Source organism: Chamaea fasciata, unplaced genomic scaffold (assembly GCF_029207755.1).
Source record: "Chamaea fasciata isolate MVZ Bird 193981 ecotype frontalis unplaced genomic scaffold, bChaFas1.0.hap1 SCAF_2, whole genome shotgun sequence".
Classification (NCBI taxonomy): Eukaryota; Metazoa; Chordata; class Aves; order Passeriformes; family Sylviidae; genus Chamaea; species Chamaea fasciata.
Genome location: NW_027094087.1, coordinates 51,287,295 through 51,301,294, shown reverse-complemented (window position 1 = coordinate 51,301,294; position 14,000 = coordinate 51,287,295). Strand labels below are relative to the sequence as shown.

Genomic DNA, 14,000 nt, shown 5'->3' with positions numbered 1-14,000 from the left:
TTCCAGTAAGTGTCAAAGTGAGTGTTACCATGGATGTACGTAGACGTGACTTGATTGCTGAGGATGATCTTGGAGTGGAAAATTAATGCCCTTTGATTTGTTGATAATGCCAGACTTCTGGGACCATTCATTTTACATCATATTAGCTATTTAGATTGGAGCAGGACAGAAACTCCTTCAGTCTGATTTGCCCTGGCAGAAGTCACAACCCAGGGCTCCCAGATATGACAGAGAGCTTCTCAGCTCAGACTAAGTAACTGCTGAGCATGATTCACATGAGCAACTTTAGGGAGCAGAAGGGAATACATGTAGCAAACCAGGAATCACTGCCCACAGGCTTATCCTTCCTTATTGCAAGGTAATTTGAGAAATATATTGTGTCACTCGTGAAACTAGCCATGAAATACGGCCTTTCTGACAGTGAATGCTTACATTCACACAGAAGTCAGAGGTCAGTGCTTACAAAGGGTGGATGAGAAGGGAAAAGTTCAGAATGGCTTTTCCTTTCTGCACTGTAGCTCTTCCAATGCATCTACATCTATCAGTGATACCTCTGCCAATCTGATGACCTGGCACAAGCACCAACACCAGCCCTACAGGGAACTGCTCCCTGCAGAGTCACCTTCTCTTGTCAGTGAGATGAGTAAAATAAAACCTGCCAGCAGCACACAGGAACATGGCAATCCAGCCTACAAAGGACTTGCAGGTATCTAGAGATTTCTGATGTTCTGGAATTGAAAGAGAAATCCCTCTCTGAGCCATGAGTGCAACCACAAAGATTAGAAAACAACCCCTGTACTGAACCCTTCATGACCAGAAAGCTATCAATTGAGGAACAAAGCAGTGAGATTTACTGCAAACAGAGGAACTTTGTGTTCTTCCACAGATGTGACAAATTAAGATTTTTTAACACTGACCTCTCTCCAGAGCACGAAAATCATACACAAAACTTTAGATCAGTAACCAAACAGAAGTAGTTTTATTTTTTTCCTGATACAAATGCCAAATATCACAGCCATAGACATCAGCAAAAAGTTGTACCAAATAAATATGACAGCTTGATAACAAATTTAAACACAGTAATCATTGTATAAATGGTTAAACAAATGGTATTATTGCTAGCAGAATAAGCATCTCCAGGGAAAAGAGGATTGAATACATAATCTGGAAATAGATTAAATATTTATATATAAAATATACTCAGTTTATTGCTTGGATAGATAAATATTAAAATATTTGTGCACATCACTGGGAACGAGGCACTTATTCAGGTTAGTATAAACAAGGCCACTTGTTAAGTAAAAGGAAAAATGTTAATAAGCCTCCAAAATATCTTGCTGAAATCTGAAACCTTGAAGCTGTAATTAAAAAAAAAGCAAAAAAAGCGCATGCTGTTACAGATGTATTTATAGTTCACTGAATTGTAAAAAATCCAATTTCTTAAGAATGGGACAAAGCCAGCATGCCTTACTGAAAACATTGGGATTTTTTTTCCCAGGAAGAGGACTTCGGTATCTGACTCACAAATCTTACTCATGCTTGTCCAACTTTTCAGTGTTTGCTTTGTCCTTTTCTTTGCTATGACCATGTTGCATGATTACTTTATATATTGTTTCAAAACCCTTAATCCGATTATCCCCATCAAGCTAAATATTTCACAAAGTTTTAATCAGACATTGTTCAAGGTAGTGATCAAGTTGTTTACTGGGCTAAATATTTGGCTTGTAGAACACATGGGTCTTGATATGATTTTATAAAAACAAGTAATTATTAAAAAAAGATTTTGCCTGCAAGCACCTTTAATGACATTTTGGTCTGTAAAATTCAAAAGCAGAAAAATAGCTCTACTGATAAACACCTAATTTCTGTATTTTATATATATATTTTTTAAAAGATCATCTCTTGATTATACAAAACAGGCATTTCATAAATATTAAAATGTTCTATTATTTACATGTGTCCCATTCTACTGTAGAATCATTGACTGGTACTATCCAAACACGCAGGTTCTAGGAGAGAAATTCTGCTTTTCTCATAGTGATGGCACACATAGGCACAAAGGCAAATTTGATCTTAGTGTACATTTGCAACTTAGTGGTAAACTTACTAAACATAAAAAATAACTGTGGGTTAAGTCTTTGATCCATCTTGCACACATAATACATGGATCACAAAACCAGAAACTTCATTACAGGAGCAAATTGATGTCAGGTGACTGGGGGAAAGGTCTAAAGCATTGGGCATGGCTTACAGATAATTGTTTCAGGCTAGAACTCAGATTAATGAAAATGAAAGATGACTGCAAGAGTTTAGTAATGGAGTTTGACCCTTCAGGTGCTGCAAACATTCTTCAATTAAGCTGTCAATTAATCACCATCTTCAGAAAACCTAGATAGGTAGGACAGATTCTGACCTGACTCATTTTGTGAAAAGCTGCTGAAATCCTGTTAAATTAGGAAGTCATAACAACATAAATCCAGTGCAGCAGATACCAGCACGAGTCTCTCTGTGGGCATTTTCACACTGTACCATGAATCACAGCACAGATATTCCTAGGCTAGTAGAGCTTCAAGTTCCTGAGCGTTATGGCTCACAGGACAACTGTGCAGAATTACTAGGTCAGGTCTATCTGTGTTGACTGACCCCCACAGCCAGGCTGGGAAGCGTTCTGAATGGATTTGGGTTTTTTTTTTTTTTAGTTCAGAGGCAGCATCATGTGCTTACAGGTTGCTTTCAAATTGAATCCTGCTCTGCTAACTCTGCTAACTGATCTCTGCAGCATGATCCCTGGAACACCAAATGCCAGGTGTATTGGGGGTTGCCCATACACACCATCACAAGATGGTGGTGGTGGAAGGGAAGAGGCCATTTAGCAAGGTCTCAACATCCTAATTCAGATTCTATATAGTTCAACTCTATTGAGAACTCAATTAACTTCAGTGTTGTTTGACAATCTCATGGACAGTGGGATCAAGTGCACCTTCAGCAAGTTTGCAGATGACACCCAGCTGTGGTGTGGCTGGAGGGAAGGGATGCCATCCAGAGGAACCTGGGCAGGCTTGAGAGGTGAGCCCTGAGCAAACCCCACAAAGTTCAACAAGGCCAACTGCAAGGTCCTGCACCTGGGTCAGGGTAATCCCAAGCACAAACACAGGCTGGGCAGAGAACGGATTAGGAGCAGCCCTGCTGAGAAGGACTTTGGAGTGCTGGGGAATGGGAGGCTGGACATGATACGGCAACATGCACCCCTAGGCCCAAAAGCCAAACATATCTTGGGCTGCATCCAAAGCAGTGTGGCCAGCAGGGTGAGGGAGATGGTTCTGCCCCTCTACTCTGCTCTTGTGAGACCCCACCTGGAGTGCTGCATCCAGCTCTGGGGCCCCCAACATAGGAAGGACACAGACCTGATGGGGTGCATCCCAAGGAGTGTCACAAAGATGATCAGAGGGCTGTGGCACCTCCCCTATGAAGGCAGGCTGACAGAGTTGGGATTCTTTAGTCTGGCCCAAGAGAAGGCTCTGGGGAGACTTTAGGGCACCTTCCAGTACCTGAAGGGGGCTTACAAGAGAGCTGTGGAGGGACTTTTCCCAAGGGGATGTAGCAATTGGACAAGGAGTAATGACTTCGCTCTGAAAGAGGGTAGGTTTACATATTAGGAGGAAATTTACTATGAAGATGGTGAGATAATGGCACAGGTTACCCAGGGAAGTTCCAGATGCCTCATGCCTGGAAGTGTCCAAGGCCAGTTTGGATGGTGCTTTGAGTAACCTGGTGTGGTGGAAGGTCTCCCTGTCCGTGGCTGTGGGGTTGAACCTAGATGATCCTGAAGGTCCCATCTGACCCAGGTCATTCTATGATTGTATGACTTAAAGGACTTACGTAAAATACTAGTGTGACAAAAGGGACAGTTTCCTGAAGGTTACATAGCTTTCATAGCCAAGGATTTGATAGGGACAGAACAGGTCCTATCTGGATAAAAACATCTTTGGGACAGAACAGATCATGTCTGGATGAAAACTGACACAGGACACTACTGATCCAAACTTGTCATGTTACCTAAATCAAGAATGCTGTGAGAAGATTAGAATTACTCTTGCAGAAATTGTCACTTGTTAAAAAATGTGCAACAATGACCCAGCATGTTTGTCAAAATGTGCTATGATTATACAGCAATAAATACTACTTGATTCAATCAAATGTTAATTTTTTCTTCTCTTTTTGTTATTTAGTATGGCAACTAACTATGCTGGATTCATTATCATGATTCCTAGGCTCAGTTCAGCAGAACCTTGTCCTCTGCATTTTGAATCTAACTAACATCTTCTCTAGGCACTGAAATACTAATGCTTGCATTTCTCAGCAGTGGACATGCACTAAAAAGTAAAATTGACCTTACAACACTTCCATGATTCATTATAAACTTGAGAGGACATAAGCGTCCAGTTTCAGTGAAAATCAAATTTTTTTCTGGATTTGTTGCATTCTTTGGCTTTATATAAACATAAATAAAAAAAATTCTCAGATTAAATAGATGAATAAGAATTTGCAGGAAAGAGTATGTATTGAATCCTGTGGCATGCAACTGTTTATAATGCTATGCTGTATAATCTAGCTGTCTTTTAAAAAATTTCTGTTACATAATAGTAAAAAAAAATCACTGGTACAGATTAAGTGAAGTCAAAAACTGATAGAACGGAGGATCCATGCCTAAGGCATTCCATCACCTTTCAAACTATTTGTAGACATTGTGTTCTTTGTGAGAAATAGTACAACATTTCACAGAAGAGTGTAAGGATCCCTCCTCTCAAGTATCATATGTTTCTGAAGAAAGAGATCTCTCTTACTGCAGACAGGATATGTAGCACCTTTGTTCACCTTTTATTCTTTTGAAATGTCAGAAAATACAAGACCACAACAATAATCTCTCCCTTACAATGCAGTCCCTTGAATTTCTGCTTAAAATTAGTGCATGGTATAGGGACATCAGCATTTCCTTTCGTGCAAAGTGGGAGGTTCAGTTCAGCTTCTTCTGTTGCTGATAACGGCAGTAAAAGCTCAGGATAAAAAATTTCAAGTACACCTAGAAACAAATGAACTCCTCATGAGCAACCATTATCTGCTGCTAAAAAATGTGCAGTTCAAGAGTTTTTTTGAGGCACTCTGGCAACTCTGGCTTGAATACTGTGGTCTTGGAATCAGACCTCTGAGCTGTCATTGCTGTAATTATGTGGTAGCATCATTGGTTCGTTGCTGCCTGACTTGTTTGTGCTTTCCTTCTTGTCAGAATTTTGCTTCCATTTCAGCAGCAAAACGATAATTGCAATTAAGCAGATGGCAAGGAAAACAGCAGCAGCTCCACCAATGATTGTGAGTATGCTTATTCCTGCACTTTGGTTATCCAGTTCCCTGGGCAGAACACCATTGAGTGCCACCTCCCTTTGAGGCCCCTGTTTCCTGCTGCTGCGATCCAGGGCTATGTGCTGTATGTTTGTTCCTCGGTTGTTCCCTGCTCCAATGTCTCTTGCAAGTTCTGGGGCCTGCTCAACTCCCCTCTTCTGCCTTCTCCGTGTGGATGCTCCTGGGCTCCCAGCACTGAGGAGAGAGTGGTACTGGTGCTCCACGCTTCTTTTGCCGATCCCACGGTTGGCGTTCTCCTTGGACCGCACAGTGTAGATTGTATGGACATACCACTCCCTGCCCAAAGACACCTGGGAAGAAACGTTTTTTTTGTATTTAAACACACACATACTAAATCTGGGCAGTGCCAAAAGCAGAGGAAATCAGCCTCTGTTCTGAACAGAATGCCCGGACAAGCACTTTCAAAGTCATGCACAGGTAACTCCTGACTACGTGCCAGTGTGCACCAGAAGAGATGTATTTTCTGCCAAAATTTTCAGAGGGTTTGGTCTCCATTCCTCTCCACAGTCAGACTCTGTGGCTACAAAGTGCAGATGAGGAAGGCTATGGCCGTGGCATGGGTTTGGTACTATTAGTAACAAAAGTCATACAAAGTATCATTAGCTGTGGATGGGCCACAGAAAAGGACCTTCCAAGCCCAATCTACCAAGTGATTAGGCCCTGGCTTTACTTCCCTCTAAACATAAGAAAGTAATTTTTTACTGCAAGGATGGTTGAATATTGGAACAGGGAGCCTGTGGAGTCTCCTTCCAGAGATGTTCAAAAGACAACTGGTCATGGTTCAGGGCAATCTGCTCTAGATGACCCTGCTTTGAGCAGGGTTTTGGAACAATGAATTTCCACGGGTCCCTGAAAACTTCATCCACTCTGCATGGGTCTCTACAATCTGTGTGTGAGATGATACTGCCTTCCTTCAATTTCTTTCATCTTTCCTGGATACATACCAGATTTAGCTTCCACAGGTCCAGTAGGCATATCTGAATACTGTCCTAAAGCTGCTGCCTGTTAATTTGAATGGTTGCAGTCCCGTTTTCTTATTTTGAGAAATAACACATTTTCTATTTTACTCTTGTTTTTCCAAGTATTTTTCAGGGTATACTTTTTTTCTTCATATTCTCATGTTTCGGACAGGAAGAGGACCAAAAATCATGGCATTGGAAATCAAGGAAATGGATTCTTCACATAAAAAAAATGAGAACTCATTGTCCCAGGGGCAGATTTGAAACTCTTTTTATACTTTTAAGGAGGCCTTTTTGTTAAATACTCCACTGCTGACAGTGGGACCTTTAATACTGAAGTGACCAGGAGTAGAATCAAAGTCTCCTCCATATTTTTCCCACTAATTTATACACTTGAGTTGTTCACGCAGTTTTGCAAATACTAGAGACAAATAGTGAATAGAGAACTTTTTGGCTGGGTTATATAGATCAAAGGGCTGAATGCACACAGCTGAAGGATCATAAATAATTACAAAGTAGTTGCACCCTTTAGCTGTCAATTTTTAGGCTTTCCAGTGCTTCACACTGTGCAAGATTGCAAGGAAAGAATTGAAAGAAAATGCTGTGTATCAACTTGATGTTGATTAAGCTCACTATAAATGCTTATGATTTCTAATTTTTTTTGTCTTTGAGAAGTGAGATGGGAAGTAGTAAAACAATGCTGCGCAACAAAAATCTTACTCACTTCTTAAAAGAAATGTACAAGAACAATTTGCATAACTTCTGGTTAGCCTGTGGAATTATACAAGAGAAAAGCAAGAGTATCCCTACAGAAACACTTTAATAAGTGTTCCAGATTTTATACCTAGAAGTTTCTAAGCATCTATAATTGTGTTTGACTGTCACTGGAATCAGAATAAATCTTTCTGTTGGTTTCAATTTGATTTACAGTTAACAACAATACTTGTGCAAGTGTTTCTTCCTTGGTTCAGTACTCTTGCTAATAAGCTGCAGAAATCATACCTGAAACAGAGGAGTTGAGTCTACTTTAAATCCATCAGAGCCTGGCTGTTTAACTAATGGAATTGCTTCAGGATCGTCTATTGCAAGTTTTGCATTAAAAAGTACATTTCCAAAGCTTGTGGCTTGTGTCTCTGGCTGAGCTTTGTCCTGCATGGGGGGAAAAAAGTTTGTGAAACACAGGTTTATTTCTTTGAGGAAAAACAGTTTTAGTATTAACTTGCAATGTATAAATTGTGTAGTTTAAACATGCTATTTTATACAGTCTAGGGAAATAGGACTGCAAGAGAAAAGACATGATAAGCAGTTCTGGTCCCATCTGACTTGTACTAACTTCTATTTAATCACTTGCCTTTCTGGAATAAAAAAGGGAAACACTAGAGAACAACCATAGCTACATTTCTTAAATAAAAAGATACATAAATGTGGTGTGAAATGAAAGTAAGAAGTCTATTTCTCAGTCTAAAGAAGCTACATTTCATTTCATTAACAGTCACATAAATTTGTTTAACTTATTATATAATTATCTTACTTAAACTTAACTCTAAAAGTTGGGCATGTAGTTATCTGGGGTTACTCTATAGTTATTTTCAGGAAGAAAATTAGATCATCCAAGCCAACTTTAGAGGTATTTCTCTTCCCTGTGGACTACAGAGGCAACCTGGATGACTAACTTTGCAGTATACACTAGATTTTGGGTGGCTAAATACGAAACAAATTCCAATCCTTCACTTCACTTGCATGTCTTCGAAAATTCTCTCTATGGTCAGTGGATACAGACAATGCAGAGAAAAAGCATATCTTAGGATTCTAACTTAGGTCAAACTCTTAATGTAGGCAGCTCCCAGAAAGATAAAGAATTCCAGGAGGGAAAAAGGCAAGATACTGCCTCCATCAGTTCATGTTAGTTCATGTCCCTGGAGCTTGAGTCAAAAATTTGGTGCTGTTGAGGAGATTTTAAAGAACAGTTGAGTTTTGGATAAAAGACAAGTTATAAAAAAATTAAAAAAAAAAAAATCTATGGATCCTCCCAGAATTAGAACACTTACCACAATCTTAAACCTGTACAGAAGGGATGGAGAATCAGCAAGGCACCCATATTCAGTGTTGGATGGATTATATTTGGGTACATATCCATCAGCTCCTGTGCACAGGAAAACCTTCTCGATGCTACAGTAGAAGGAATCACCCAAATTCTGCACTGGATCCACCATCACCCGACCGTATATGACATCACCTGTGAACAGTGCACACAATTCACATCCAGTTAGACTGGAACATTTAGCACAGCTCTGAGGCTGAGCTAATAAAGCCTTGTCAAGAAGCTTAGTGCAACAAGCACCAACCCTTACTCCTGTCTTGTTTTGACAGCAGCAGGATCCTGATAGTGTGGAACACAAATTAAATATGCATGATCTGTGCACAATTATACCTTCTGAGAAAGCAACGTCACTCTCTTGCCCAAAGCCCATCGAGCCATCAGACAGCCACAGCATCTTTTTGGAGAGGAGGAACATCTGGGTGTTCAAGCTGAACTCAGCAGCCACTGGGTCACTGACCTAAAACCACAAAAGTATAAGTCTCTTCAACAAAACGTTATAATGAAAAAAACATAGCATGATCTTAAACTCTTAAAACAAAGCATGATCTTCTCCCAATGTACATTACTTATCAGCTCTGCACATCTACATGCAATAATACAGTTTAACAAAAAGATCTCCGGTTACTAGAAACATATTTCTAGGTATTTTATTTGCAAACAAGCTTTGGATTATCTGCATCTCTGATATTTGATAGAATTCTAGGTTAGTTTCTTCCCACCATATTTTTCCAAATTCCAGCAAAGGAGGTGTCCAGGGCAACTTATGTGTGGGAGTAACATGAAGAAAATTTTCCCATCAATAACTTGTCTCTGATTCATCACAGCCTATTTTCTCTATCCCATTTTTTCATTCTTACACACAAGTGCCACTTCTGCTTCCGATTCTCTATCAATATTTGAAAGCACACATCGCTGAGAATTTATTTGCAAGTACCAATTCCTCTAATGTGCTGCAGGATATATCAGACCATGCATGTGAAAATGCACCAAACTAATTGAACCATCTTTTCATGCTAGTATTTATCATTATATATTTGACATACTTATCTATGGTTCTTCCTCGATTACATGAAAAGTATGAAATTAATCAATACTATCAGCAGCAGTTTTTCATGAGACCATAAAACAAAAGAGAGAAGGCAAACTATAAAGGGACATGGCATAATAAAATTATACGTGAATAGAAGAACTGGGGGAGCCTAAAGTTCAGAAGGATGCCAGGACCTGAGGAAACAATGTGGAAGACACATATCTGAAAAAAAAAAAAAAGAAAAAAGAAAAAAAGAAAAAATAACAAGAGGCCACTAAACAAAAAAAAAAAAAAAAAAAAAGAAAAAAAAAAAAAAAAGAAAAAAAAAAGAAGCTAACATATATATGTATATTTATGTATATATATGTATAACTGTGTGGAGAGGAAGGAAAGAAAACAACAAAGAAAACATTCTTGCTGGCTCATGGATAAGGGTCCATTTCACAAGAGAGTCCCAAAACTATCAAAGCAACAGGATCTGGTGAGAAGAATGTACAGCTCAAACCTTTTTGTAAGTGGAGTGTTACTCTTTGGAAAAAAAAAGCCCTACCATCATAGCTTTTGCAAAGGAAAAAAAAAAAAGATAAAAAGTTTCATTCCCTTGGAATGCTTTCCAAATGCCTGGAAAACAGGCCACTGGGTTGTAGTTCCATAAATACTTGATGAGCACAACTGTTTTCCAGCTGTGTTATTTATGACAGTAGTTTAGGTGTAATTATTTTCATGGACATTTGAGGCATTTTATATAAGAGTTCTTAAAAAATAATCTGTGAGGATTTCCTGGGTGAGAAGAACATCTGTCAATTTATTCTGCCTACTTGCCATGTCCATCAACTCTGCATATGGACGATGTGGGGACACTGCAGATCACCCATGGGATCAAAGCCCATGTTATACTTGGTGCCTCAAGGAACAGAGAACTCTTGTGATTGATCCATCCCAGGGCAACAAGTATCCTGAGTATGGAAGGGCTCCTGTCATGAAATAGTCATACACATTGAAAGAAAGGAGATGATGAAAGGAATCGAATAAAGCAAAGGTTGGAGGTGAATACTGTTCACTCTCAGGGAATCCCAGAGTGAGACAATGGTAATACAATCCTCACCAGAGTTCCAGGCTACCTGCTTCACTCTTCAGGGGCCATGGAGAGAGGAAGAAGAAAATATGCAGATGATACATGTTGAAAAAGGAAATGTGGAACAAGTGGGAAAACACCAAATACATTTTCTTCTTGATTCTTAAAATGGTTCCTCACTTGTGACCAGCGAAAACAATTGCTGAACAAGAAAAAGTTTCCAAGGAAATGAAAAGCCTCATATTAAAGAGCCCGAGAAGATTCACTATGGGAGCTGGAGCATTAGACTAAGAATTGGGGGAAACAACTCTTGTCCTGCCTCATGATTTTATCATTAGACTTTGCAGTCAAAAGTAATTTTGGTCCAGTTGTGACACCTACACTCACTGATTTCAGGGAGTCACAGAGGGGTTTGGGTTGGAGGGCACATTTAAAGACCATCTCACCCAACCTCTCTGCCATGGGCAGGGACACCTTCCAGTAGACCAAGTTTCTCAGAGCCCCATACAGCCTGGCTTTGAACAATGTCAGGGATGGGGCACCCACAACTTCTCTGGGCAACCTGTGCCAGCGCCTCACCACCCTCATTGTAAAAAATTTCTTTTCATCCAATCTAAACATACCCTCTTTCAGTTGCCCCTTATCATGTCACTGCAGCCCTTGGTAAAAAGCCTGTCTTACAAGCCCTGTGAGATGTTGGAAGGCCACAACAAGATCTTAGCTCATTATCTTCAGGCTGAACAAACCCAACTCTCACAGGCTTTCTTCATTGTGGAGGTGTTTCAGTCCTTTGACCATTTTTCTGGTCCTCCTCTGACCCCCTCTAACAGGTCCATGTCTTTCTAGCACTGGGCACCAGAGGACTGGATGCAGTAGGCCTGTGCAAGGTATCAAGTGTTCCCTAGCTTAAGGAATAGCATCCTTCAGTCTCATCCTTCAGTATTTTGTTTCTTATTTGTAAAAGAGTGGATACCAATGCTTATTCAGTTTTGCAGAATGACTAAAAAATCTTAGCGGTAAAGTGCTAGATACTGCCTACTGAATTTGTGCTATTGTACTGCTGCTTTTTGGGACCTGCTTTGGAACATAGTGTTTCAATCTGTGATCAGACGGAAAAACTATCGTGGGCCACAGAAAGCCCAAGCCCCTTTTACTATGAATATCTCAAGAAAAAGAGCTGGTCTTGGCTTGAAAATTGTTGTTGATGGGGGTTTAGCTGGCCACAGTCTATGACGTTGTTGCAACTTTGCACCTTATGCCTATTTTGAATTGATGTACCTGAAGCTTCCATATACTGTATTATTAAAACCTTAACTAACATAACAACCCCTACAGTGCCCATTTATTTATTCCAAGGCGTTCTAATTCTTAGCCACTGCTTTTACTTGTAGGCTACTTCCAGGTAAGAGTTAGGTCTCTTCCTAGGCTTCTTTGCCCATTTTGCAATCATTTTTGCATATTTTTGACCTTTCTTTGAAATATTAGCATCTTATTGTTTATCCTAGGATCAGGAACAAGCTGTGGTTTAGCATTGCTATGAAATGCTTTAGAGTCCCTAGAAGTAGATTAGAAATGCCAGACAAAGGCTGAAGTGCTGAACTAGTATAAATTCCCCTCACCCATTCCATTCAGACTTCTCCAAAATGTTGAAATGTGGTTAACTCAGAGAGGGAAGGTTTCACATCAGATCATGTATCATCTCTCTTCTTTGCCAGGACTTATTGCCCTATTAGGAATCATCTGTTCTCCCACAGGTGGCATAACGCCAAACGAAAGCATAAAGACTGCATACATTCCCTTGCGTACTCTGGCTAAGTCAACAGAAAAGTGATTATGTACCCCTGACTGACATGGATTTATTCTGTAAGATGATTTAATAGCATAATCTATACTATTAATGAGCATGAAACCACAGCCACACTGTTCCAGTATTAGCTGTATTGGCTCCAAATAACAGAAACTATATTACTTCCTCCTTACACATCTCAAGGTCACACTAGCCCTTTTGATAACCTGGAAAACTGATGGTTTATGTTTTCCTAACTATCCAACATGACCCCCAGTTCTTTTTTTTAAACCAATGTTTTCTACAGCGGAATCCATTTCTCCATAATTTGTTCCCAGCTACAGAGCTTCCCAGTTGGGCTTTGAGAAAGGTATGCTGCTTGCCTGTTACCATATGTTCACTGTTACCATATGTTCCCATATGATCCAGACCATATTGTTATGGACTGGATTTGTTTTGGTCACTTTTGTGAGTTTTAAAGCTAAGCATTTTACCAGTGTTGCCTATCTACACCTCCCTGTACAGTCAGTGAAGGAAGTTCAACCTTAGGACTGAATGAATCTTCATATGGAGGTTCCACTTTCAATACCAGAGACGTATGGAGGTCTCCTCCTATGGAAGTTCCACTTTCAATACCAGAGACCTAACTCTGATTTTGTGTCAGGTGAAAACCTTCTGATAATAGTTTTATATTTTACTAATTACCTGATAAAACCATTTACTACCAAAGCTAACGGACAAAAAAAGAATTCCCAAATGTTACTATTGCATCACAGTAACTCTCCCTAAACCAACGGTTATTTAGCAGGAGAGGAGTATGTGCTCTCCCACCAATTTAGAAATGCCTTGCTTATTAGCAAGAAACTCAGTTTCTAGTACTCTTATTACAAGACCAACAAAAGGGAATCAGATTAGAAAGGAAAATGATGAAGATGTCATTGGAATGGTACCTGCTGGAATCGGATGTCCAGATCAAAAGTGATGGGCTCTCTGGGATTGCAGATCACAGGCAGGCTGTACTCCTGATGTGGGGCCGTGGTGCAGGCTATCAGCTTCACCGTGTACGTTCCAGAATAGTCTCGAACCTGGACACAGAGAGAGGGGGAGCTGCATCACCCACATCCCAGTTAACAGGCTGGGGCAGTAGAGGGTTTAGTGAGGGCTGAGGTTATACCGCAAAGTCCGAAACGAAGCTCCACTGCTGGACCGGCAGGTTGTAGGTCGGCTCGCTTCGGATGAGGCTGAGGCTAAAAGTGAGGCCCGGGTGGTCAGCTGACATAACCATGGAAGTCAGAAATGAAGCTAGAAACATGCCAAAGAGACAGATATGTCACCCTTAGTGTTTCATTGCAAACTCTCAGAGCCTGAAAAACATTCCCAATAATTCATGAACAAATTGCCATAGCTGATGTTAATACCTTCACAGGGCACTGGGTTTTATTAACTGAAACTAAAATCAATTTCTGTCAATTCAGTTGGGTCTCCTTGATTCTCGTTCAAGTGTCTATTCAGCAGGTGCTTTTGGGCTACACAACGAGAACTGTATGAAGAATAAATTCTAGAGACAGTCAAAATGCTGAGAGTGGAGCAGTAGAGATCTATAATCCGTCCTGTTTTAAAGTTGGAATGTC

General features: G+C 40.1%; 1 protein-coding gene across 1 annotated transcript in view; it reads right to left on the bottom strand.

Moving 5' to 3' along the window:
- Positions 1-956: 956 nt before the first annotated feature.
- FREM2 (FRAS1 related extracellular matrix 2) overlaps positions 957-14,000 on the bottom strand; it is a 123,263-nt gene continuing 110,219 nt past the window's right edge. The window contains exons 19-24 of the mRNA XM_066176052.1: positions 13,544-13,671; positions 13,320-13,454; positions 8,809-8,935; positions 8,426-8,613; positions 7,380-7,526; positions 957-5,708 (exon numbers count right to left, since the gene is read on the bottom strand). Coding sequence (XP_066032149.1) covers positions 5,196-5,708; positions 7,380-7,526; positions 8,426-8,613; positions 8,809-8,935; positions 13,320-13,454; positions 13,544-13,671 — 1,238 coding nt within the window. The 3' untranslated portion in view covers positions 957-5,195. The remainder of the gene's footprint in view (positions 5,709-7,379; positions 7,527-8,425; positions 8,614-8,808; positions 8,936-13,319; positions 13,455-13,543; positions 13,672-14,000) is intronic.